The sequence below is a fragment of the Psilocybe cubensis genome, chromosome 9 (genome assembly GCF_017499595.1).
Source record: "Psilocybe cubensis strain MGC-MH-2018 chromosome 9, whole genome shotgun sequence".
Classification (NCBI taxonomy): domain Eukaryota; kingdom Fungi; phylum Basidiomycota; class Agaricomycetes; order Agaricales; family Agrocybaceae; genus Psilocybe; species Psilocybe cubensis.
Genome location: NC_063007.1, coordinates 1,219,970 through 1,245,356, shown reverse-complemented (window position 1 = coordinate 1,245,356; position 25,387 = coordinate 1,219,970). Strand labels below are relative to the sequence as shown.

Genomic DNA, 25,387 nt, shown 5'->3' with positions numbered 1-25,387 from the left:
AATTTCCGCAAAGTTATCGTAAAATATGCGCACATGATATAGTTTATATTAGCATCAGATCGGTCGAATGCGAGAGTTGTTGTGTTCAATGTGTCCAAATTTTCCGAATTGGGTTTTGCCCCGAATAACTGAGGACAATCCTATATATGGATATGGGCGCTAAGCATTATGAACCCAAATGATCAAGTATGGGAACGGTTACGCCCGCATTGGGTACCACATCAATGGTTTAACTCAATTGGGATCATGTCGAAGTCGAACTCGTAGATTCTTTTTTGGGCTTATAAAAATTATTTGACCGACGGGCATCCCTACATTGGGTCATCCATCCGCCTCCATCCATCCTTCCATTAATAACCCGTGTACTGATCCAAAAAAGATATTATGTCGACTGCCTCAGAATTTTATTGTTCTGTTTCTCCGTATGAATTATGTCGTCGCTCTTCTTCATTACATAGCCTGATCAAATCCACCCTTCTGGAAAAGCAAATTGCTCCGGAAACACGTAATTGTTCATGCGCAGACCCTGCAAAGGCAGTGCATCTACTGATTCATTTTGCGTGATGAAATACGTAGCTATTGAATTGGCAATGTTCTTATGGGATCCCTTTGAATTTCTACCCATATCATATAATGAAATTAAAACCTAGTGTAACAGCAACAATTACAGTACGCATTAGAATTCCCACTACGACATATGCTTTGTTAATTTCGGCAACCTTTCAAGCGATCCCAAGGTCGTCGAGGCGGTAACGCTTCAATGTTGTGTGAAATCCTCTGGAAGTAAAACGCGACTTTATTCAATGTACGGTTCTAAGATGACATATATTACTCACATATATCCATTTACCCATGTCTTCCAGGATGCATAGGCATTCGTACCCTTGAGCACCTCGGTAATTCTGGCATGCGCATCCAACGTGTCTTTCACAGTATCTCGTAGAGCATCGATAGCGCTTTGATGCGATACATGGGCTCTATTGTAAATGTAATTGTTTCTCTCCCCAGCAATATCTTCTTTATAGAATCTGATGCATTTTTTGCAATCAGACAAATTTTGTAAGAGAAAATGATACAACGTACGAGAGAATATCGTTGGTTAGATTTGTGTAAAAAACGATGTCCTCCATTACTTGGATATAAGTTGTCATGTCGACATTCAACTCTTTTGGGAAGAGGAAGAATCCGTAGGCTGCGGCGCTACCCGTCTTGTTACGCAAGAAGTATGGCCACGAGGTAGCAGCTTTCGAAAGGCGCATTTCACTAATTTCTGGGCTCTGTTCCAAAAGGCAGCCGTTGATGAAATCTATGCCTGCTAGCGTGATACAGTTGGCGGGGAGAGGGTCCCAGAACTTATACATATCTGCGAGGTGCGCGCGGAATGCCTGGAGAAAAGATCCCTCAGGATCTTTGCAAGTTAACAGTCGTTCTTGGAATCCTTCCAGCATCGAGGGGAATTTTTGCCCAAGATCATCCACATATATAAGATACCTAACAAAAGGTATGTGAGTGTGTTTATTAATAGAGAAGTCGATCAAACAAGGACTGTACCATGTGAAGCGTGCTGCCTGTAGCCGCACTGCTGGGGAATGATTAGCGTAACCAAGCTAGCATGCGTATGATCAATTAATTGGACTGATTCAATATCTTGTTTTCACAAACTCACCTCCGCTATTGTGGATGACTCTCGACACAAGGCCTCAAACCATCTGCCCGTGTTATAAGAGGCAAACTCAGACAACAAAGCTTGAAAGGTTTCATTGTCATCTGAGATGGCGCTCATGGTAGAATATTCCAATTTGTCGATGAAGCCAGAGTAAATTTCTTTGATAGCGTCAAAGTTTTCGTAATCAGAGATAAGACTCTTTGATGGAACAAAAGATGCAGAGTGCTCCGAGTGAGGTGTGTTGAGTGCTGTGGACGCCATGAGTGGTAATGATGAGTGGTATTGGTCTTCAAGCGGCGAGCGACCTTATATATACAAATTTTTATCTAGTACTGTTTATCTGGGTTGGATACACTTGAGTAGATATCACACTATTTCCGGAGACAAGATTTGCGTATTCCGGCCTTCAAGATTTCATCTCGGACTCCATAAATTCCAAGGCTCAACCCCCGAAGATCCGTTACTCCGAGTCATTGACAGTCAAAATGGGGTCAAGAGAATCTTGAATTGCCTATGGTCATCCAGCGGTATCAAAGAGACGGAAATAACATTAAGGCTAATTATCGACTGGTTTTAACTGCGACGGTTGTAACAGCATCCCAAACAAAATTTCCAAGCACCAAGTTGAACGATGCGAATGCTTAGCTATAGGCCTGCTACCAGTGCAGGCGGCACAGAGTCGGAAGGATAACTATTAGGTCGGTCCCTGCATCCTGCTTTACAGAAATAAAAATATAGTTGATCAAGCGAGCACACATGGCTGTGTTTTTCACCCACGGGACGAGATAACGAAAGTCCTCCAACACGATGCAACGTAAAAAAAAAGCACTTCCGTGGTCGGTACTCATTTACGTCCGGTTATCCCGTGGGACACGGTGCCAGCATAGTGGTAGCACGTCCTGTTGTAGACAGTTCTATAGTGCTTTGCCCAAGAAGCTGTCATCCAATTTCATATCGCTACTGTGGACCGATTCATTTTTATGAAGATGTATCTAATGACTACAGGAGTGCCATTAATACAGTTCTGCGACTGACGACTTAGGTTTGTCTTGCCAATGGCCCACTCTGGTCAGAGAACGTTCTGCCGAGGTAAAAAGAAAGGAAAGATTGGAGAAGTGACTTACAGGCCCAACAACGATCATGAGTATATGACAGGAGAAGAATATTTTTGCATTTATCTTCTTAGTTTGTGGTTGTTACATTGAAACCTGTGATTAGTTCCTTCTTATCACCTCTCTCATTCTGGTACGCATATTCAAATGGCTGGCTATTCCTTCTGTAGCTAGTCCAGCCAAACTATACATCAAGGCTTTTTCATATTTCTTCGACTCGTCGTCCCTGATTGCTACTTTCACCAGGAAGCTTGATTCTAACAAATCTGGCTGGTCATGAGTCATCAAAAAATTATCAAGCGCAGTCAGGGTATTACTGCTTATGAATTTTTTTTAATACTTGGGTGTTCCATCCTTCACATTTTTTTTTTTTTAAAAAAAAAACCTTGTTTATTCTCTTGTCGTGGCTATGCCATATGGTAGAGAGGTACAATCACTAACTAACTAACAAAGGGTAGCCCAGGAAGGTAGCTCCTCGAGTAACGGCGGCCCCGATTATCACTAAACTATTACAGTAAAGCAATAGTGAAGCTTCATGATAGCAGCGCATATTGGCGCTAGAGACGCCAAAAGCGGCCACGTGAAAACCTTTTCACTGGGCTTATGGTGTAGTTGGTTATCACGTTCGCTTTGCATTTATGGATTGCGAAAGGTGTCGGGTTCAATTCCCGATGAGTCCATTCTTTTGCCAACAGATTGTTGTAGTATTGGCAGTACATAGGGTGTAGTACACTCATTGATTGAGCGTACCATTTTTTTCCCTTTGGGAGCTTTATTTTACTTCTGTGTAAATAGTTTGACAATCTAACGCTCGTGACCCGTCGCATATGTCTAACGTGCCTCTTCAAGCTCGGTTTCCTCAAAAGGAGATTTTCAGTTCCTATACAAAACTAAATGACTTTGGAATACTGCCAGAACTGAGTCCGATAATGCTATGGTTCTACTCATATATACTGGTGTACTCATATCGGGTGCTGATTGCTACATATGTGGGCGCTTAAAGGACTAGTTCGGGAACGGCCCCACAATTGGCCGAAACCGATGCAGTCCGATATACACTAAGAATCAATATATTAATTCGTTGTCTGAGTTTTTATTTAACTTCATGATACAGGGACAGTTCTACTTCATTGCTACAGTTTGTTGCCATTAATTCTACTTCCGCAAAACAAGCTTACAGTTCGGCTTGCTTCAATTGAATACGTATGGTACAGGAGCGTTAACTATTTAGGAAACAATAGGAAGCTTCCTTCCAGCAGGGTGAGTTACAACTATACGTTTATGGGTAAAATTCTCGATGGAAAATCTACCGTAACCCGAAGCACCCCTACAATGGAGGTATGTTAATGTTTGAAAAACATTTCTATGACACACGCAACGTACCCCAGGCCAACTAATCCATCTACCGGTTCTGAATGGATTGAAGGACCATTTATGTTGGCATAACCTGTATATCTATTAGTATAAACGATTTCAGATCTACTTTTGTAAAGTATTTCACCAGAATAAATGCGAGCAGCGACATCTTGTGCTACAGCAAGATCCTTTGACCATACTGATGCCGATAGGGAGTAGTCAGTGTTGTTTGCCAGCTCAATTGCCTCCTCAATGGTATCTACGACAGCGTATACGAGTGCTAAAAACACAAGGAGTTGTCAGAATATTAGAACTTAGAAATTTACCTACCCCCAAATACGCACCAGGGCCAAAGACCTCACGGTCCCATATTTGCATACCGCATTTGACATTCGCCACCAAATGGGGCTGCACCACAGCACCGTTTCTTGAGATATCTCCTGAAATAATTTCGGCGCCTTGCGCCTGCGCTTCCTTCAGCATTTTGACGACGTTTTCTGCTGAACCAGGGCTGAATAACGCTCCAAGAATGACGGATTTGTCGTTCCCGACATCGCCTGCTTTAATGTTTGTTATCAATGATTTGACCTCGGACAAAAGCTGCTCGGAGATGCCGCGTTGTGCAATGACGCGACTTGTGGCCATGCACACCTATGATACATTATCAGGCAATGATAAGTGACGATAAGGTAGGACATAATTTACCTGTCCAGAGTGAGCCATTGCTGAAAAGACGATGGACCTCGCCGCCTCCGAAATATTCGCGTCATTCAGAACCTGAGGGAAGTGTATGTTAATAAATAGAAAATCTCAACAATATGAAAAAACTCACAATGGCCGGTGATTTCCCTCCTAGTTCCAAAACGCAGGGCTTAAGGTATTTGGCAGCCTCCATGGCAATGATCTTTCCTACGCGATCACTTCCTGTGAACTATCGTCACGAAGAAAATTATAGAATAATAACGAGCGTGTAAGAAAATGGACATACATTTACATGTCGTATCGCAGGATGAGCGATGATTTCAGAAGTCAAGGAAGGGGCGCTATCTCGTGACATGGAGACAAAATTGAGTACACCATCCGGCAAACCCGCTTCTTTGAAGAGTTCAACAACAATCGAATGGCTTCGAGGACTAATTTCCGAGCTCTTGAGCACAGCAGTGTTTCCGCATAAAATGGGAATAGATACGGCCCTCAATGCCAGGGTGACCGGCGCATTCCATGGGGCGATTGCAAAGCTGTGAGAAAGTTACTTAGGCTGCATGAAAAGTTGAATAAGCAACTATGGTTGAACGTACATCACGCCCATAGCTCGGGGACGGGCAACCACCTGCGCTCCCGGGACAGTCAATGATGGATATACATCACCTCTTAAACTTTCCACTAGTCCCGCATGTGCGCGCAGCGTTCCAGCGACAGGAGCCACGTTCATCATGACAAGTTCGTTGCTACCTGCCGTCTCCTCTCTGATAGCCTGGAAGATCTTCTCTCGATACTTCTCTGTCATGATAAGCTCCGCTGCCTTAAGGTATATATCCCGCCTTTGGGCCAATGGCGAGTTCTCCCATGTTTTGAGAGCCTGTTGAGCTGCCTCAATCGCATCCTTACAGTCTTCGCTGGACGCTGAAGCTGAAGTACCGACAACGGCTCCTGTGTAGGGGTTGCGCACTTCAAACGTTTCGCCAGTGCTAGAGGGAACGAATCGTCCGTTGATAAAAAGTTCAGTGAAAGGAAGCATGTTGAGTGTGAGAGATGACAATTTAGGTGGTGTTGGATGGTATGGCTTAGACGAATTCCCTGCCTATTTATCCGACTGGAGAGCACCACAGTGAGAAAATCTAACTAGTCCCAACCCGTCGTTTCGATTGACCGGATTTTGCTCTCGATGCGACTTCCCAGCACATGATGCCTGAAATAAATTGGATTTGGTCTCAAAGTTAGCGCCAAATCTACTCGTCCCCAGTTCTCCAACTCTCATTTTTGGCCACTAGGTATTCAGTTGTGTTCATGATAAGATTGTCCGAACGAATTGTTCTTACTCTTGTCTCAATCGCGAGTGATGGGCGTCTCTCCAGGTGTCATTTGTGTAGCCGACAAACTCAGAATTTTTCACCCGGCTGGATAGCCGATCCCATTAAACATGGACCCAGGACGATACCAATGAGCCGTCAGTTTAAATGGAATCAATGCATCTGCAAGTCCGACCAATCAATCAATGTGACACACCCACTATATGAGCAAATTAAAGTTGGAAAGTTTGTCGATCTTATTTTCGTCAATTCGTCTTACCGCTGTCAGAACGAATATGGAGTGAAATAAGAAAGAATTAGCTGTGGTAGATTGAAACCAGAACTCGATATTTGCGGCACAAATGCACTGACTGCCGCGAGACTTCAAATATATAGCTTTGGAGCCACTCGACATTATTGGAATTAAGAAGATACATAAAATACATGGTACAACAAATAGGATGAGAATGAATGATCGAAAGCAAAGGAAATAAAGATCAGGACGCAGTCGTATGCAAAAAGAAATAGAGAGAAGGAAAGAAAAAAAAGAAATAAATAGAGATCTTTGTGTCAAGCCAGAGCCGACTAATCCAAGACACGCTGTGTTATGACGTCGTCGTCGTCTCAGTCGTTGCCACCGGCAGTGCAACGTCTTCACTCGGGCTCGAACCAGGAGCCACAATTGCGCTATCTGTTTTCGAGGAATTGAGATTGGCTAACCACTTCCTCCGTAAGGCGTTCCTAGCTGCCAACTGCACGGAATTCCTCTCTACCTCATCCTTACTCCGATACTTCCACATGATATCCTCTGTATGGGAGCCATAGAACAATCTGTAAGTCCGTAAGCAGACTTTTATCTCTAAACCGTCTTGTGAAGAAACATCGGGTACGGTCTCTTTCACGGCAGAAGGGAGATTCCTGTACAAACATTTTGTGTCAGTCGTGGTCCAAGTAAATTGTTGTTAGGGAATTGTAATTACCTTCGCAGGTACGGTTTCTTGACGCGACTTTGTAGAACCCCTTCAGTCGTATCTCCCTAAGATTCAAAGGTATCAGCGCTGATGAAACTATTTTGCGCCACGGGAAAAATCGTACCGAGACGAAAGCATCAACATAGGACTGCCACCTCCCTGTCAGCGCCTCGGAATCGTCAAACATGGAGTCATCCTTCCCAATAAGCTGTATCGTCATCGTTTTGCTTTCAGATAGCTTGAAAAGCAGATAAAATGTGTTAGACGCCGTAATCCGAGGTTTATTAATAAAAAGCATACCCAGTCGATGCGGAAAACATTTTCATCGGGTCCTAAAATATTTTCCGCTTGATGACGGTAGTTGATTCTGTCTTGAGTTGTGGGTGAGTTCAACGACCTCTCACGCTTGAGAAGCTCAAGCAATTCTTGGCTCTTGGGGTCCGAGATGATCGATTGGACCTGGTAATGTATATCAGGTTACGTTCATAACATATTCAAAGCATTCATTTACCTGCTTGATAATTGCACTGACGACCTTATCGACGGTGAAGATCTTATAAGCCTCCTGGTCAGACAGAAAATGTCAATCGTCCAAGTTCTGGAGAAAAAAATGATAATTGGAAATCACCTTGTATCCAAAGACAGCCCTTGTCTGATCCTCAAACACGTGTTGCTCAAGCTCGTTTGTGAATAAGGCCTCACACTGTCCAAGCAAGATTTCGTAGTGGTGCTTGTTATCCTTTGTTGCTGCATTGTTCGCATTAGCCTTTCCCTTCGACGATGACTCGTCCTTTGAAGCAAGCTCAGCGGCAATGCCCTTGAACACCTTCAATCGCGCATATAAAAGCTTATAAAAAAAACTATGTGAGCAAGTAGCCAAGCAAAGAAATCACGGAATAGGACTTACCTCGATTAACCTCATCAAGGCATAGAATGAGGTATTGGTGAAGAACACGTTATTAAACTTGGAGGACCGCTTGCCCGCACCAGGAGGGAATACGAACATCGCCTCGCCGCCCACCCCACGCTCATCGTCTAAGACGGCGGGAGAAGCGAACCGGGATACGGCTGGAGACGGGCCGCCCCGCGTCTTGCGGTTAGTCATCTTCGCCTGTTCGCTCTTGAGCAATTTCTTGCGCAGATCGCCCCCAGACGACACATTTGCAGTGTGCTTGCGTCCGTTTCGTCCCTTCGCAACGGGGGCCTGGGGCGGAGGTGTTGACGACGGGCCTTCACCCACGTCCTCACCGTCGCTGGGCACCCCGTTGTTGCCCACCTCTACGTCGCTCTCCACAACCGTCTCCTGGTGAACCAGGCCTGCATTGAACTCCACAGAACCAATCACGAAAAACAGGGGGACAAACACCCGCATAAAGTTCTCGATTCGCTTCCGCTCAACCGCCGACAGTTGGCCCTGTGTTCGGTCAAGGTACGAAAAAGTGAGCTTGACGACATCCTGTAAAATTCCCTCATCCACATCAATCTCAAAGGAAAGTTGATAGCGCGGACGAGTGCGAGCAAATAGTGGGTCAATGAGCGCAGCACGCTTAGCGTGCTGCTCCTCCCGCGCAGTCTCGACCTGATTCACAAACGCCTTGACGGTGATGGCTTTCTTGTCGGACACCTTCCACATAACCGCCTGGCAATCCAGACTCTTGGCGTAATTGCGCGCATCAACATCACGCCAGACCTTGTTCCACTCCCGCTGCGCGCGCTTCCACTCTTCTTCCTTTTGCTTCAGCCGCTGCAGCACGACTGGAATAGCAGCCGCAGGCGTCTCCTGCATCGCCGCGATGACATCAAGCCCCGCCTCACGCCCATAGATCTTCTTTATCACACGCTGGTGAATGGCCTTCCATGTGCCATTGAGGTTGGGTTTTAGCTTGAACGACGCCCGGTCATCTGGGTTCATCTGGGCAATTTTGTTGTTGATAGGTTCGAGCATCGCAATGGTGCGGACGATGGCTTCGATGTGGAAGTCGTATTCGTGTCGCTCCTCTTCGCTTCGGTGAAGCGCCTCTTCGTAGATGTTCTTTCGCTGTGAAATGAATCCGGAGTCTTCACTGGTCCAAGTTGGATGCGACACCCACTCGTCGTTGAGGACAGAGCGACACATGTCATCTCGTCCAGAACAGGGCACGTTCGCATCCTGGAAAAGGAAAAAGGAAGAGAAGATATAAGCACATCAAAAATCAATGAAAGGGAGTGTACCGTACCGTGGCAGACACCCTCCTGTAGCTCCCATACTTCTCGCCTAAGTCAATTCTACCTGGCCTCTCCGGGAGCCCAGCGATAGCAGGTTTAGCCCAATTACTTTGGGTATGCTGCTCGGACAAAAAATGTTCTCGCTCTTTCTTATCGTCCCATCCAAGTATTTCCCTAAACTGTGTGTACAGCTCGGTATTTCCCAGGAAGTTCCTGCTTTCTTTCACAAGGCGGGCAGTATCGATATAGTCATGAGCGAACAAGTTGGCCAATTTGAGGAATTCGTTGTAAAGGTCTCGGTTATCCAAGGCACGTTTGACACGATCAAAGAATAAGGTTTTGTCGTGGACCGGAGGCGCTCGTGGGGCAACCTCTTGGGGAGGCAACACTTGGTGGGATGAGCGACGAGGAGAGGAAGGTGCAGATGCGATGGGTTTTGGAGTGGGGTAGGACGTAGGCAAAACATCTTGCGTTGAAGAGCCATGTTTTGCTTTCTGATCACCAAAAATCATGATAAGACTCGGTCCTGTTGGCTGTGAACAAAGGGTAGGAAAGACAGTACCTTGGCTGGGGGTGCCACAGTCTTGACGGGCGTAGGCTCCTTCTCCCTTTCACGCTCCTTCTCTGCCGGCTTTCGTTTCCGTTTCTGAGGGAGGGCAACAGGTGCGTTGCTGGTACTGTGGTGATTGCTCATTGAACCCACAACAGAGTCGAGTTTCCCTGTCCGGCGGGTTTTCTCCCTGTCACGTGCATGTGAGAGAGAGGTCGTGGCTGTGTCTTCCATGAGCTGTTGGCTTCGATCAGGCATAAAGACACGGAAATCTGCCCGGAGGTCGGGGGCATCCTTGAATAGACGTGCAATCTGCTTGGAGACTTCCTCCTAAAGGTGCCGATTGTAAGGGTACAAAGATAGGTAGCATGGTGATTATGCGAACATCCGGGACAAATGGGAATGACGACGAACCTCATCAATGGTGTCTGGTTTGTGGTGATACCGCGAAAGGATGTCCAGGAATTGGCGATAGGTCTCCGGGTCACACCGCTGTTTGATCTTCTGGACGTACTGCACCGCTGGTTCGATGGCCTGTCCATCCATTCCATACGTTCTCGGATCCGGTGACGCCACGGGCATAGGAGCATTATGTTCACCAGGCGTATCTGAAATCGCGCTACGGTTAGATGCGGACGAAAGAGCTGACAACTGGAAGCCTACTGAAACCAGGAGCGAGCTCATGACGAGGAACTGGTGCAGCAGGAGCGGTTGACCACGATAGTCTCCCTGAGCCGCTACCCGTGGTTTGGATTGTCGTTCCGCTCGGCGTTGTAACAGTGATGTAGCCAGGATCATATGGGTCTTTTGAACATTCGATGCGGTAGCCAACAGGTAAGAAAGTATTGAAGCCCTGGATAAGCATAGGGTGGCCATTGAAAAGATGAGATACACGCTTTATTACGCCCGGGGTATCAATTCTGCAACGAGGTCAGAATAAAGCACGGCGTCAAGCGTGACAAAAGAAGACGGACTGTTCGTTTTTGAATTCCTTCATGATGTCAAGGAAGTGGTTATAGACGTCTGGTTGGTCCTGAAACTGAATTTTGACGGCATCCAAATAGGACAGGGCGTCGGTGACATTGAGGGGACGGTCAATGTTGGAATAACTCTGAGGGTCCATCGGGGAACCCCTGCGAGATCGCTGCGAAGTGGTTGCTACTGGAGGGAGGTGAGTGTCGAGAGACTGCGCAGGTTTCGGGTCCAAGGGCGTTACTATCCGCTCTACAGGCTCTGGAGCAAGCTCGGAGAGAGGTGGCAGGGTTACAGGCACAGCAGGGACGGGAGAATCGATGGGCATGCTGCTGTCTGGATCCATTGTCGGCGTAGTCCTGCCAGGTGTGACGGTCCTCTGATGAAAACACAGGCCAGGTCTGTGCACCGATCATTCATCACGTGTATGTCTCGGCCCGCCTACCCCTTCATAGGGGCTACGCGTTCTCCCTTACTCTGCCGCCATTAGCGACTCTAGGCAGTATTCTGCAGGAAAGTACAGCATCCAGTAGCCACTTCCATAAGTTAAGTAAATCATTCCGCTCGCTCAAATGCCAGGTCTACCTTTCGTTTGCTCCGTATTGATGTTTCAGGCCCAAGGCAGTATAAGTAAAAATCGCACAGATCACACCCTGCACTCAGCAAACATACAATCACTCCTTATGGAAGGGTGCACAATCCACTTTCTAAGCTTATTTCGAGTGCTCTAAAGTCAGGTTACAAATGCCCTATTCTTAAAGGGCTTAATTCATGCCGTGAGTGTCCGTGCATCGCAGAAATGCAGAGGGATGCAAGATGGTTGGATTTCTGTTCGCCAATACGAATATATGCAAATATTCTTCCTTAGTAACCATTCCTGTCATGGGCGCTTGATTATATAGCGAAACTTGAACATGGTTTATACAAGTTATAACTCCCCACCAAGTTCCAACCTCGGCAGCCTGAATCTCCCAACAGATTAAAATAGAGTGGGGTGATTGCAATGCAAACTAGTACACAAGCACTGCAAAGTGTATAAACTATCTGGAGTTAGATTGAATCTGAACGTGTTTATAAAATGTATGTGATACATGATGAACTTGAATTGTAAATGGCACTAAGCCTCTGTCTCGGAGTTACCAATCCACTTTTATCAGCCTGATTGCCACTGCATAAAAATAAAAATATCTCACTCAGCAAGACCCCACTACGATTCGGTCTGCAGAACACTAGCTCCAGCGACCTTGGTTGGACCCCTTGACTTTCATCCAGTAGGCTTCATACTCTCTACCGGGTGTGCAGTGCTTATTTATCGGATAAATAACCGAAGAAGCAGCACGGAAATATGCGGTAGGACATCGGCATGCGCACCGAATCCGTCTATTTTTAGTTGCCCACGTATCGTCTACGGCCCGACTAGATAAAGTTAATCGATTGACGCCCCTCTCGCGCGACCCTCTTAGAACTACAATTACCGGAACAGCATATAGGCCTGGTAGGCATATTCGCCTCTGCAAGCTAAAATTCCTCCCCTTTCCTTAGTATACTCCACAAGCTATGCCCATGGAACCCCATGGTCGGAAACCGAAAGCTACCGTCGGTGGCTTGAACCACAGTTCAGTCGCCCGCGACGACTATAACGCGTATCTCGACGCTGTTAAACGAGCCTTCAGCGACCAGCCTGCGATCTATGATGAGTTTCTGTCGACTCTGAGGCAGTGGAATCAAAATGAGTGCGCCTACGACGTCCAATCCTCATCGTCCTGGACAGAATTCATTACTAATCTACACCCCCAGATTTTCAACCGACATACTTTTGAAACGAATCCGCGAGATGCTAAAAGGACATAGCGATCTTATCCAACGATTCAATGTCTTCCTTCCAGAAGGTGTCACTATGGATGCCAGCACTTCCACACGAAACGATGCAAGAGCGTCAACAATACAGAAGCTCGATACCATGTACCGCACCATCAGACTCACAGAGAAAGTCCTGAGCCGTTGTGGGCAGAATGTTTACGACGATATGTTCTCCATTCTGTCTGCCCACTATCATCGTGAAGTAGACCAGGTCTGGGTGTTGTTCCTCTCTAGTTTTGTGTTCGGCTAACATCCATCTACCCATCTTACACTTTAGGAAACCACGACGAGGAAGCTCACTTCCTTGTTAACCAATCAAGCAGACCTTCTTGATAGTCTTCTCTACATCATAGGGAGCGATGGAGACCCCATGTTGGCGTAGCTGACGTGTTCCTAATGCCCACTATCATCAGCGGCACATTCACCTCTCGTTCTTCGGTACCCAGTGTGAAAATTTGTCCCTTTTTGTTTTTTACCTTTCATCAGTCTCCTTGGTTCTTCGCTGTTATTCGTAATTCCTAATGTAACACTTGTTTTCTACTTCGGAGAGTCCACTTTCCTTCTCTTTGTTCTACTATTTCATCGCTTACGTTCACAAGTCTCAACGTTAATGCTACTACTTACTTTCATCTGTACTTGATAACATTTTTTCCATCTTGCATTACTAGTTGAATTTCACTCGACAGAGACACTATTATGACGAATAGGCTCCCGAGAGTGTTACTTTGGTTCTTTGTACCGTACTCTGCTGCCACTAGCGAGCAAGCTCCATGTTTACCTCGACAATGCTCCAAGTGGAATACGTGCCAGCGAGTTACCGCGAAGCTTCCAGTAGCTGAAAACACCCTAAAACAACCGGCCGTTCAGCGCGTATTCCCACCGACTACACCCACTCCAAATGTCCGAGTCTTCCTGAGATGGGGAGTATTCATTGGGATTCCCAGAGCCCGGCTACACGGCTGACTCCTTCAAGTTGGGGACTGATATTCCCACCTAATTCCGGCTCAAACAGGGACTCGTTTCTAACCGTATATTCTGACCATTCAAGGAACTGCGAGCTGTCTCGCTGAAAGAGACAGCTCTCAAATTTTAAATAAAGTGAGACTGCAGGTTTATTGTCCAGTATCTGCTCTAACCGGACAGAATTATCACATGTCAGTACAGCACAATTAGCTTGTCACAGGACGACCATGTTGGTCAAACTTTTTTTGGCATTGAACATTCTGTTTACGTTCGCAACTGCTAGGTTAGTTTGGCAAGAATTGCCCGAATCCCTCGATGAGGGATGGGTACCCTGTAAATAGGTCCCTGACACTCTGAGTGACTTCCTCCGCGCTAATCCTGGGTACATTTTTTTAGTTGCAGGCAACGGCCAGAGGGCCTGCTATTGCGAGTCACTCACTGATTCTGGTGAAACGTCTTCATTAGCTTTATAAATTTATCGTAGATTTCTGGCTGGTCTTGCAGTTCTGCCTTCGCGACATTGAGGAAGGTCAGTGCATTTTCAATGTCAGTTGCTGAGTTTTGAGTCTTGGACGACATGGTCTTTGCTTATTCTGTAATAATAAATCGTTTTCAGGTCTTGTAAATGATGAAGTAACTTGATCTTTGAACGTCGAGAATGCCGAACGAAAACTTGAAACAAATCTTGATGTATGCGAGACGATCTATGTTTAACTCGAACCTCAAGGCTCAAAGTATTGTTTACAGAGATGTCTTTTCCTGAAGTTTTCCTAAGTATTTATACATGGGCGCGCACCATTGAGCTGACTCGTCTTTTTGTCTTTCGGAAGCGAGTCGCCTGGACTATTCCTTTCTTGTTTGGCAGATAATGACTCGGTCCGAAGAGAGTCATAGTTCGATTTGTACTATTCGATCGATGGCATCAGTCACGTGAAGTGATCTTGTCCCAAATTGAGGAAGATAAGATGCTGATCCTGTCTTTTATCTCCGGTCCTCACCGGCGATGTACATGCATATTTTCTAATGGTTATGGGTCTCCGCAATATTTCAAGGCAGTCCATGATGTATCCCCTTGACAAAGTGTTAGTATATAGAAATACAACCTATTGTAACTCTCGAACTTGCTCTAATCTTCGTGTAAGAGCTGGATAGGCAAATTACACCACAAACTATCAAACAGATTTTGAAGAAAGAATGAATTCAATTCATTGATTGACATCACGCCCCAGCACTTCCGAATGTTAAAGAAACAGATTTCTTCGTCTAAGATCGATTTTCTTAATATGTAGCTTTTTACTAATTAAAAAGTGATGCCAGCAGCCAAAGCGTTAGTCAGTAAGAGTACTACTACATTCGTAAGTATAATCATCCTGTACGGACTTTAAATTGGACTTTGGCACTGCCTGGCAAGTAAGTCTATGCCTGTCTTGCAGGCTTACAACAGTGTGTTACACATTGGTTAAAAATTGGTTAAAAATTCTATGTGTTAAAGCCCCGGCGAGATAACGGAGACTGGCCACCAAGTCCTCCATTTGGGCGTGGGAATTATCCAAACGCGGATATGTGCCTGAATCGAATAGTACAAATCGAACGTTTCCTCCTTTGAATCTTCGGACGAGGAAACGTTCGATTTGTACTATTCGATTCAGGCACATATCCGCGTTTGGATAATTCCCACGCCCAAATGGAGGACTTGGTGGCCAGTCTCCGTTATCTCGCCGGGGCTTTAACACATAGAATTTTTAACCAATTTTTAACCAATGTGTAACACACTGTTGTAAGCCTGCAAGACAGGCATAGACTTACTTGCCAGGCAGTGCCAAAGTCCAATTTAAAGTCCGTACAGGATGATTATACTTACGAATGTAGTAGTACTCTTACTGACTAACGCTTTGGCTGCTGGCATCACTTTTTAATTAGTAAAAAGCTACATATTAAGAAAATCGATCTTAGACGAAGAAATCTGTTTCTTTAACATTCGGAAGTGCTGGGGCGTGATGTCAATCAATGAATTGAATTCATTCTTTCTTCAAAATCTGTTTGATAGTTTGTGGTGTAATTTGCCTATCCAGCTCTTACACGAAGATTAGAGCAAGTTCGAGAGTTACAATAGGTTGTATTTCTATATACTAACACTTTGTCAAGGGGATACATCATGGACTGCCTTGAAATATTGCGGAGACCCATAACCATTAGAAAATATGCATGTACATCGCCGGTGAGGACCGGAGATAAAAGACAGGATCAGCATCTTATCTTCCTCAATTTGGGACAAGATCACTTCACGTGACTGATGCCATCGATCGAATAGTACAAATCGAACTATGACTCGATTCAAAGGATAGGTGCAAAGTATTGCTCGACCCTGTACATGTTTAAGTAATGGCTGTAAGTATACAAGTATGTGACGTGTAAATTTTTGGGATGCACAAGCTAAGGCGTATTTCTGTCATTTCCTTCTCTGTTTTTGTTTGACGTATCGATGACAATTACCAGATTCCTCATTTTGATACTTAGCTCAAAACGAATGTCATCACTTCACACATCAGCGAGTTTCGAGGTGGAAAAGTAGTTAAATATGATAGAGAATTGCAGGAGAATAAGTTGTACCTTTTGGCCTGATGTATTAAGGGAGAATCCAGGTTACCATGACAAATCAAACTCTGTATGCTCACAAAAGAAATCCAAAAATAGCACATTGTCCTACTTGGTTCTATTTTTGGTTGTGCATCGTCGACGCATCTAGCATCTAGTAATTACCGGTAGAGTAGATCTTGAGCTCACTTAGCAGAAGGTCGAAGAATATATCATCGAGATAGACGCTGATCTTTCATAAGTCTTGCAATGTATGACAAGCCTTCTGCTACTTTACGCTTCCGCACCATAAAAATAAAAAAAAAATTTTGCGTCTTTCTCTGGAAACCATCATAAATATCTCTGGTTTCCTTACTCTCTTCGATATGGTTTATCACTGTCAGTGAAGGTTGTTGAACTTCTCTTGCAAGTGTATCGAAGTTCGGTCGGCTGTCGACGACTTAGCACCTAACTCTGACTAAGCGGCTCGCCACTGTGCCGAGAGAACCCAATATTGTCCTCATGGAAGAGGCGAGTCGTAGAGACATGCTTCCGGGCCTTTACAAGCTTGTCGTAGAATCGACCATCATCGCAGTCATACGCCCAGTGTTCATCAAGTTATAGCAAGTATATATACGCACCATACCTCAGACTAGTCTATTCACCACTCTTCAAGTTGAAATTCTATCCAATGTCTGATGCAATATTTCGCGTGGGTTACGCAAACTCGGAGGCGACGTGTAACCGTGGGTGCCATGGCATTTCTTTGCGGCAAATGCATTTATTATGTATGATTGCTGACACTAATAAACAGGTAAAAAATGTGAGCACTTAGCATTATGAAGGCGTAAGCCATGGGCCACTGGAATCAAGGTTGATGTTCTTGAATAAGGCAAAAATGATATTCGGAACGGAGATCTCATTTGGTATCGAAACAGTAGCCAGAGGCACTGGGAGTGTGTTTCTTCGTCAAACAGAAAGACGATGAACAAACATGTGTTTGGGTCGGATCAGTTAGCTGGGTTCGACGACCTATTACTCAAGGACAAATTGAAAGTTGCACGGTCAATGGGCTGGCCAACCTCGGGTAGTGTCGCAAGTGTTGGTCAGATTCATGCAGAAAGAACTTCCATTACTAAATATGGTCAACGCTCTGGATGGGGTTCCGCAGAAGATGCCCTACCGAACTCAGGATGGTCATCGGGGAGACAAATAGGCGCCCAAGCTGCCGAGAGCGATACCGATGATGTCGGTGGATTTTCTCCATCTGAGTACGTATTCACTTAAAGGCACTCTGGTAAATGGTGCTGAAACAAAGATAGTCCTCCTAGTTCCTCGTCGGTATCGCAAACACCGCGTTTCGAGCCAATAATTTCTTTTCCAGCTGGTCCTCTTCCATCCCTTGATTTTAGATCTACGAATCGAGCCCCGCATTCAGTTTCAATCATTGATTCTAATAAAGACCTGTCCAACAAAATTTCTTCTTACAAAGAGGACCCAACGAGCATTATTGGCCAAAAATTCTTGTTCAAAGATGGCAATAGGACGTGGGAGGCTTCAGCTATTCTATTTGATAAGAAAGGCTGGGGCCCCGTGACGGTCGAAGGAAAAGAAGAAAAGCATGTTTTTGACTTGGAGGTTTTGTTGAGTATGCTGAAGCACGGAGTATTGGACCAACTATGAAAACTGGTGAGTAGATTCAAGTTGAGGAATATACACCATTTAATGTTTGTAACCTCGTTCACAGACATGCATCCATAACCAATCAGGAGAAGGGTTGGAAGTGATTGAAACTCATCCAAGAGCGAGGCCTTTAAGAAGCATTTTAACTAACAAGTTATAGAATGAAGGACTGCTGTGTTATACGTACGGTAGCTGATCGACTTTTCGACTCGGAAAAGATTTACTAGATCCCCACCGGCTTCATTTGAATATTGGTTTATTTTGACGAATGTATTCTAGGTCCGTTGATATGATGCATGATTCAAAAGTATGAACGACTGCGAGTCACGACATTGCCGGACGATTGGTCGACTCAAATAATCGCGACGACATTCAAATCGCAATGCACTGGAGAAAAGGTGAGTTCTGCAATCTAAGGGTTACCAATGACAAAGCTTCGCAGTCCAAAAGTAGTAAAAAAGAGCGCAAAATTGAATATAAAAGCTGGTATTACATTCTACAGCTACATAGGGCATGCTAAAATACAAGGAGTCCAATTCAATGCAGATGTGAGGTCGTTACAGATGAAATAAATGTCCAGCAGATCTTGATGTCGTTAATGATGACGTGAATGAAACATTGACTAGTAGCCTCCGTAACCTCCACCATAACCTCCGTCTGAGCTTCCACTGGCAGGTGGAGAGGTAATTGCAGGTGCGGCAGTGGAAGAGCTTCCGCCGATTCCACCGAGGTCGATTACAAGGCCAGAGGCAGACGAAGCCGGCGCCGAAGTAGCAATGGATGTAGTGGGCGTCTGGGTTCCTCCAATGGTCAAAAGGATGGTTGTGCCAACAGAGAAAGACGAGGTCGACGGCGCAGACGAAGGGCTCGCGGTAGCGGTAGCACTGGAAATAATTTCAGAGGCTTGGCTTGGGGAGATAGTCTGCGTAGTCGGAGGGAGGGGTGTTGCGGATACGGTAACGGTGACGGTAACGCGCTCGACAGGAGCGCTCGATGCAGGGATAGAGGCAGAAGTGCTGGAAGCAGGGATTGGGGCGGAAGAGGTCTCATCACAATCTCCGTCATCTTCGCTGCCTCCTTGGGTGGTGTCACCGCCGTCTGAATCACAGTCGTCGTCATCACCGCCCTCGTTATCATCACCACCCTCGGGGTCGCAGTCATCTCCGTCACCAGTTGATGTGGCTGTCGGGGAGGGTGCAGATGTTGAAGAAGTGGATGATGGCGTCCCAGTTGAGCCAGCTCCTGTAACGTCTCCAGTGGCACCGGAAGCATTAATTAGAGATTGAGCACTCTTTTCGCTGGTGCAGATCAGAGCCTGAAAAGTTTACAGATCAATAAGATTGGGAATATCTCAGAATGAGTTGAGCCTACAGTCCCGTTTGTTTTAATGCTAGGAATGGCGAAGCAGCTTTCAGACTTTGAGCAAGTCCCACCGGAAGTGTCAAACTTTCCATTGGTGCATTTGGCAATTGCATTGCCGATGCATGTGGTTTGGTCTCCTGCATGAAATAATACGTTAGATACCAGAGAAATGCGCCAAAATGTTAGACGCACCGTCACAGCTGGTTGGAGCAGTGGCATTTTTGAATTGAGCATTCAGTTTCTGGGCATCCTGTCCGTTTTTAAGGAGGGTGGCAGCGTCGAGGGCTGCAGTGGGAGCAGCCTGCACAAAGGTCGACGAGAAGATAGCAAGAGCAACGTAAAGAGAGAAGTGCATGGTTATGAGCAGGCGTGAAGTGTCAAGAATATAGTCTACTATTCGAAAGAAATGCTGTGAAGAGTGAGCGCCTGGCTCGACAAGCTAAGTGAAGGGGGAGGAAAGAAAAAAAAACTTGGCGTAAGGAAGCAAGAATAATAGCATGCTAGCTTTATACGGCGATGAACAAAAGATATTCAGGGCAGCCATGTGTGGCCGAGAATGAACAAAAGGTTGGTGCCATTGTTCAACAAAGAACAAAAGGACGATGGTGACGACCAATTTAAAAATAGAAGCCATGGCCACGGCCCGTTGGGCGGGCAGAAACAAGTGTGCCGGAGATGCCGGCCGGATTGTGGGAATATTTGCTTCCGAATCATCAAGCCCATCCAGGGATCGTAGACGTCGTCCAACACATCGCCACTCGACACCGACGCTCAAAATGGTGAGTTTTTTCAACGCCGATTCACGCTGGACCCATTCGCTGCATCATATTCGTGTTTCTTGTGCTGCTCTGGAACAATTTTGAGGTGGATTCGCGATGGATGCATGATTCGAATATTGGATGTCGTTTGGGCCTTGGTCGGGTTCCTGGAATGAACGCTTATGCACCTTCTTTAGACCAAGAAAAGAAGAAATGGCGGCCGCAACAAGAAGGGACGTGGCCATGTCACCTTCATGCGATGCTCCAACTGCTCGCGCTGTGTCGCAAAGGATAAGGCCATCAAGAGGTTCACTGTGAGGAACATGGTTGAGAGCGCCGCTGTTCGAGATATCAGCGAGGCCAGCGTCTACACTGGTGAGTCGTTATCATTGTGTTTCTATTCCATTTATCTGACAATAATTGGTGTAGAATACGCCATCCCCAAATTGTACATCAAAATCGCATACTGCGTCTCATGCGCTATCCACTCGCATGGTTAGTCCAACTCCTTCCGTATATGTACCTTGGAGCTTTTAAAATTAACACGTTCCTTAGTCGTCCGTGTGCGCTCGCGCGAGGGACGTCGCAACCGTGCCCCTCCCCCCCGTGTCCGCTGGAAGGATGGCAAGAAGGTCAACCCTGCTGTTGCTGCTGCTGAGGATGCCAAGGCCGCCACCGCTACAAAGGCCTAAACTTGCACCTCTTTTTCAATATCATCACTTTCTGGCACACATGTATCACATATCATTGGTTCATAAGCCTTGACACCGAAGCCTTCAAAATGGTAAAGCATTTTTATGAAGCGCTAAGCTTCAGACGACAGTCCCTTGGCAAAGTTTATCCAAAAACTTCCCACCACGCTCAGCTGTATACTATGTCTCTGTTAACTTCGATCTGATTTTACATGTGAAATGCGATGTAAATTGGCTTCGGGAGTTCGAAGATATATAAAATGATAGTGGGATCGAAAAATGTGTTTTGCGTTCAAGCGTCACTATTACTAAACACTCATGTAGCACTCAGTGAAAAGCTATTATCCAAGAAAGCTATTGAAGAGTGGTAGGCAGGCAGCCGCACGATTTGCTGAATAAATTGTATTGGGGGACGAAATATAGATATGTGAAAAGATTGTGACTTGCACTACTATCTAGAAATCCATCATCGCCTTGAGAATCAAGGCTAGTGTTGCTAGCGAAAGCGAAGTCCACGAAGATGCTCTCCGACGTCGTAAAAAAGGAAGACCCGACCTCGCTCAAGTTGGCGTCTGGAAGGGGGGCAAAGCGTCGTAAAGAAAAGAAGAGCACGGTGATTGACTTAAATATACACTGATGTTATTTGTGCATGTTTGTTTCAAAGGATATCACATCCAAGTGCCGCATGCTTCTGTTATTTTCGTCACTGTCTTTGACCGTAACGATAATGCTCAGAGACTGGTCTTCAATGAAAAATCCGGACGTGTGCCTCTCATTGATGTTGTCGTTGGATCGGTTATAGGCATCACACTATACTCAACACCACACAAACCTATCCAAACGTAAGGCTTTAGAGGAAACGGCGACGTTCGACACGAACATGACAAGGTGCGCGGTCTATCTTTCGTACTATACACTTAATCTTGGTGACGCATTGCATGTCTAGTCAATGATCATCTCATTTGGAAGCTGTCCCTTTCTCCCACTTTTCTATACCCTGTACTCTTTTTTCCCTCGAATATCAGGACATGGCCAAAAGTTGTTAATCCTTTTCGGATCCCGTTTAATTCGCCCAAGTGCGGTTCCGATTTGTGTTTTCGATACCTGGTATACTTATCAGTTGATCCGCTTGGCTTTACATCATTTTGCTTACTTCAGTTGGATTTTTTCGAGTATTTACTCGTTTTATTCTTGGGAACCAAGGGGAAACCAGAAAGGCGGAGGTGGAGAGCAAAGGAAGCGTGGCTATCCTCGGAGGTGAGTATCATATCCCATATTCCAACTCACGCCCACATCGGTTCAATCCGAACTCCTGTACGAATTTGATTATGTTTTCTACCTTTCTATAACCCCTTTTCCCTGCCTTGTTATGTTGATGTTATTTTCTTCAGAAATTTGGAGTTGCCACCGGAAACCTATCAACCTGTCGACTAAAGATGGCAAGGGTGAAGGGATGATATTGCACTTCCCTGTTCTCGGTCTATTCTACATAAGTACTTCATGGCCATTGGGAGCGTCCCAACATAGCATCACAGTTTTCTGATATCACGTTTTGTCACCGTGATTTAATCATATTGAACTTTCTACAACATACGTGCGACTCCCAAACTTAAATAGCCCTTGCCGAAGTCTAGCTCATTCGTAGATCTCCACTCTCATGTGTTACGTGTCAGTGCAGAGTATCCCGAAAATTGGCCTGTCAGCATTTTGTGGATTTGGTGAGCTATTTTTTGTATTTGGTTTTATTTCATGTCTTGACGACTATTCGCTTTAGTTTAAGAAGCAAAACACCTCTGGCAAGCATGAAAAGGTGATTTCAAAGTTCAAATTGAATTCTCTCTTTATACATATATGCGCGGTGAGCACAGACTTTTCGGGCTCCGCGTGCCATTAGATATCTCGTTTAACTAAAGCGTTTGGTAAAGGAAGGGAAGCTTCTGGCATTGCAGGCACCGCGTCAGACTCTAGTAAGGTAACGTAGCGGTTTAACTGTGTGCGGATTAGTACTTCGCTTTGCGATGATCCACACCATAGTTCTCGATCGGTTACAGGGTCATGTATCCAAGGTATTGCCTTTTTTTTTGCTCTGATTTAACCCAACCGTTGGCTATTAATCTGAATTGTTTTACAGTGTTCTGAGTTTAGCAGATGACTGCTGGCATCTGTTGCTTCCTGTGAACATACCCGGTCCATCAAAACGGCGACTCGCAAAAAAGGCAATGTGCCTGAAATTAACGTTGTTATTCCCGGTGACTTTGATAATGTGGGAACCAGATTACAGGTTCTCAGGAAGCTTCATGTTTATTTTCGCGTCTTAGAGGAGGCCTTACCTAACATCTGCAACTGCGATATAGAAATACAAACGGAGAACAATCCATTCCGGTGGAATAGAATGATGAATCGAATGTGTACGCCGTCACTTCGGAGACATACACCTTTGTTCAAATACAGACTATTCGTTGTGACCAAGTTTACTTCCTTGCTTCGAACACTGACCCTTGACTATCTGCCCTACAGTACCCCAAGGCATTTGTTGTGAAGGATGGCCTCTGAGCGGGTGCCTGTTCCTGCTATCACACCAGTCATCGAGAACGTCCCCTTACCGGAAACGGCTGAAATTCCACAATCTTTGTTAGACCCCGTTCAACAGCAAAATCGAGACCCCGCCAGTGACCCATTTGCTGGGTCAAGAAATGGTAGCCCACGCCAGTACGCCTCACGCAATCATTCGGGTGCCAGTAGTGACCAGAACCACATTACTCTGCCACCTGAGACGCCACGCATCCCCAACCTGGAGAGGTATGACGACGAAGACACGCATCTGCATGGAGTTCCTGTCGTGACGCGTCACTCAACCCAGGGACCAATGATCCCACCTCCTGTTCGATATCCTAGCGCCGAGATGCGCCCTCGTTTGGCACGACAACGAACTGGAGAAACAGGTCGTGTTTCCTATCACCCTCCGCGCAGCATGATGGACTATATGACAGAACAAAAAGTACGTGTAGCATTTCCCGAACACCGGTATCCGAGCTCAAATATCACTTTGTCTGGGATTTGAACAGCCAGCTAATATTGCGCACCGTTTGGCGCCGACTATCGAAATTGCCATGCAAGAGCGGGATAAATTTGCCCTCAAAGCAAAATGGACTGGTTATGCTCTGAATGCGGCGATTGGTTTACAGGTTCTTCTAGGGTCTCTGACTACTGGTCTTTCTGCGGCTGCGACATCTGGAAGATCTGTAAGTACTTTTTCATTTGGTCTTGTTGTTATTGCCTTGATCTGAAATTCATTTTTTCTATAGGCAGCAATACAGACAACAATTCTCGGTAAATTCCCTTTTAATATTAAATTTTACCCAATAGTTACTTACCACACCACCTCTCCAAAGGCGGTCTTTCAACTGTGGTTGCATCCTATCTGGCGCGGTCGAGGGGAACAAACGAACCGGAACAATCCAATGCTAAAGTCAAAGACCTCGAACACTTTATTCGCGAGTGCAGGGCTTTTGAAATGGACCACGGCCATGTTGTCGGTAACGATTTGGATCATATATTAATCGAAAAGAGGAAACAGTTGGAGGTGCTTTTGGGAAATACAAGCAGCGGGTGAGTTGAATATTGTTCCGTAACAAATGACGTATGTTTTTTTGGTTCTAACCAAACCTTTTGATAGAACGGAGGTGATACCTAATAACGATTCGAACAGATCGTCTAAAGTGCCGCCTGTTTAAAGCGACATTAGCCATGTTTCTTGTGCAAACCCCTAAGCTTCTTTTCTGTTTTTTTACTGTATTTCTCTGTTAATGACCGTCACCCGATTTTCGAGTTTTCATTGCCATCCAACCAAACATGTTAGCATTAACATTCCTTTGAACCCACTTCACTTTAGTTTTGACTTGGTTTTGACCGTCATGTTGTTCGAGTCGTATCTTGTACGCGTGGTTATTACGCACTGGTTATTTTGTATTGTTGGAGAGCAATGCGAACAATGCATGGCCAATTGGCCGTATTTCATCCTGAATTTGTTGTTTATATTTCGTCAAATACCTCCCCTTACAACTAATTTGCCATTTGCACGAGGAACTTTGATTCTCAACCAATAATATGTACCCCCGGATGCCAAAGTGGTCAAGTTGTGATTATAATATCAAGTGCTACTTTCAGCTGTTGACTCTCATGCATTGCATTCTTAGTAAACTCTGGCCCATTCATCTCGCCTGGCCCTCGTTTTCATTAGTACACTCTCGAAATCAAGCTTCAATCATCGCGGGCACCTGTTGGTTTTTTCCCCTATTCGACAAATACTTCTCTTGGCAACAACCTAGTTGCACATGGAGCCATGGCCACGACAAAACGCGGCCTATTTTCGTTACAAGAGTTACGCGGAGTTCAAATATATCGCCCACACCTTCACCCTTCGCAAAGTCATTGGGTATTAATGCCACCATTCACAATTCTGAGCAACGTACTGATAAAAACCTGATTCCTACGTTACATTTCCTCTATTTATGTTTCCAACAGAATGATGGTTTTGAATCAGTTTGACACTCAATTTAAACCCCGATACATTTGACTTCGCCAAGACACAAAAAATTGCCATAGTCATTTTCAGGCTATTTTTGACTCTCCCTAATGTTTTCCATGGAATTTC

General features: G+C 45.4%; 10 protein-coding genes and 1 non-coding gene across 11 annotated transcripts; 6 read left to right on the top strand and 5 right to left on the bottom strand.

The window, feature by feature from the left end:
- Nucleotides 1-722: 722 nt before the first annotated feature.
- Nucleotides 723-1,927, bottom strand: JR316_0009831 (Monoterpene synthase 25; the record flags this gene model as incomplete). Its single annotated transcript, XM_047895514.1, has 5 exons — nt 723-777; nt 837-1,028; nt 1,084-1,491; nt 1,552-1,607; nt 1,667-1,927. The coding sequence occupies 5 exons, from the start codon at nt 1,925-1,927 to the stop codon at nt 723-725; spliced, it is 972 nt and encodes a 323-aa protein (XP_047745233.1).
- A 1,448-nt stretch (nt 1,928-3,375) lies between these two features.
- Nucleotides 3,376-3,458, top strand: JR316_0009830. Its single transcript has one exon. It is a non-coding gene; the product is annotated as a tRNA-Ala (tRNA).
- A 547-nt stretch (nt 3,459-4,005) lies between these two features.
- JR316_0009829 (Vanillin dehydrogenase) lies at nt 4,006-5,872 on the bottom strand (the record flags this gene model as incomplete). Its single annotated transcript, XM_047895513.1, has 8 exons — nt 4,006-4,105; nt 4,162-4,225; nt 4,280-4,414; nt 4,479-4,785; nt 4,840-4,911; nt 4,967-5,065; nt 5,123-5,372; nt 5,433-5,872. 8 exons carry the CDS (start codon nt 5,870-5,872, stop codon nt 4,006-4,008), a joined length of 1,467 nt encoding a protein of 488 aa, XP_047745232.1.
- An 876-nt stretch (nt 5,873-6,748) lies between these two features.
- Nucleotides 6,749-11,187, bottom strand: JR316_0009828 (Transcriptional regulatory protein SIN3; the record flags this gene model as incomplete). Its single annotated transcript, XM_047895512.1, has 12 exons — nt 6,749-7,061; nt 7,124-7,179; nt 7,239-7,352; nt 7,415-7,573; nt 7,626-7,679; nt 7,743-7,961; nt 8,022-9,263; nt 9,331-9,813; nt 9,882-10,199; nt 10,284-10,477; nt 10,533-10,789; nt 10,844-11,187. The coding sequence occupies 12 exons, from the start codon at nt 11,185-11,187 to the stop codon at nt 6,749-6,751; spliced, it is 3,753 nt and encodes a 1,250-aa protein (XP_047745231.1).
- Nucleotides 11,188-12,404: 1,217 nt separating this feature from the next.
- Nucleotides 12,405-13,083, top strand: JR316_0009827 (Paired amphipathic helix protein Sin3-like 2; the record flags this gene model as incomplete). The annotated part of the gene is made up of 3 exons (XM_047895511.1): nt 12,405-12,574; nt 12,639-12,912; nt 12,979-13,083. The coding sequence occupies 3 exons, from the start codon at nt 12,405-12,407 to the stop codon at nt 13,081-13,083; spliced, it is 549 nt and encodes a 182-aa protein (XP_047745230.1).
- An 865-nt stretch (nt 13,084-13,948) lies between these two features.
- Nucleotides 13,949-14,243, bottom strand: JR316_0009826 (Paired amphipathic helix protein pst1; the record flags this gene model as incomplete). Its single annotated transcript, XM_047895510.1, has 2 exons — nt 13,949-14,042; nt 14,104-14,243. The coding sequence occupies 2 exons, from the start codon at nt 14,241-14,243 to the stop codon at nt 13,949-13,951; spliced, it is 234 nt and encodes a 77-aa protein (XP_047745229.1).
- A 2,979-nt stretch (nt 14,244-17,222) lies between these two features.
- On the top strand, nt 17,223-17,921 carry JR316_0009825 (uncharacterized protein; the record flags this gene model as incomplete). Its single annotated transcript, XM_047895509.1, has 2 exons — nt 17,223-17,509; nt 17,561-17,921. The coding sequence occupies 2 exons, from the start codon at nt 17,223-17,225 to the stop codon at nt 17,919-17,921; spliced, it is 648 nt and encodes a 215-aa protein (XP_047745228.1).
- A 622-nt stretch (nt 17,922-18,543) lies between these two features.
- On the bottom strand, nt 18,544-19,638 carry JR316_0009824 (uncharacterized protein; the record flags this gene model as incomplete). Its single annotated transcript, XM_047895508.1, has 3 exons — nt 18,544-19,236; nt 19,293-19,420; nt 19,476-19,638. The coding sequence occupies 3 exons, from the start codon at nt 19,636-19,638 to the stop codon at nt 18,544-18,546; spliced, it is 984 nt and encodes a 327-aa protein (XP_047745227.1).
- Nucleotides 19,639-20,059: 421 nt separating this feature from the next.
- Nucleotides 20,060-20,733, top strand: JR316_0009823 (40S ribosomal protein S26; the record flags this gene model as incomplete). The annotated part of the gene is made up of 4 exons (XM_047895507.1): nt 20,060-20,062; nt 20,239-20,416; nt 20,471-20,536; nt 20,597-20,733. The coding sequence occupies 4 exons, from the start codon at nt 20,060-20,062 to the stop codon at nt 20,731-20,733; spliced, it is 384 nt and encodes a 127-aa protein (XP_047745226.1).
- Nucleotides 20,734-21,253: 520 nt separating this feature from the next.
- JR316_0009822 (uncharacterized protein) lies at nt 21,254-22,167 on the top strand (the record flags this gene model as incomplete). The annotated part of the gene is made up of 4 exons (XM_047895506.1): nt 21,254-21,346; nt 21,536-21,621; nt 21,937-21,990; nt 22,125-22,167. The coding sequence occupies 4 exons, from the start codon at nt 21,254-21,256 to the stop codon at nt 22,165-22,167; spliced, it is 276 nt and encodes a 91-aa protein (XP_047745225.1).
- Nucleotides 22,168-23,275: 1,108 nt separating this feature from the next.
- JR316_0009821 (uncharacterized protein) lies at nt 23,276-24,467 on the top strand (the record flags this gene model as incomplete). Its single annotated transcript, XM_047895505.1, has 5 exons — nt 23,276-23,731; nt 23,799-23,975; nt 24,039-24,063; nt 24,126-24,342; nt 24,410-24,467. 5 exons carry the CDS (start codon nt 23,276-23,278, stop codon nt 24,465-24,467), a joined length of 933 nt encoding a protein of 310 aa, XP_047745224.1.
- Between the last annotated feature and the right edge of the window lie 920 nt (nt 24,468-25,387).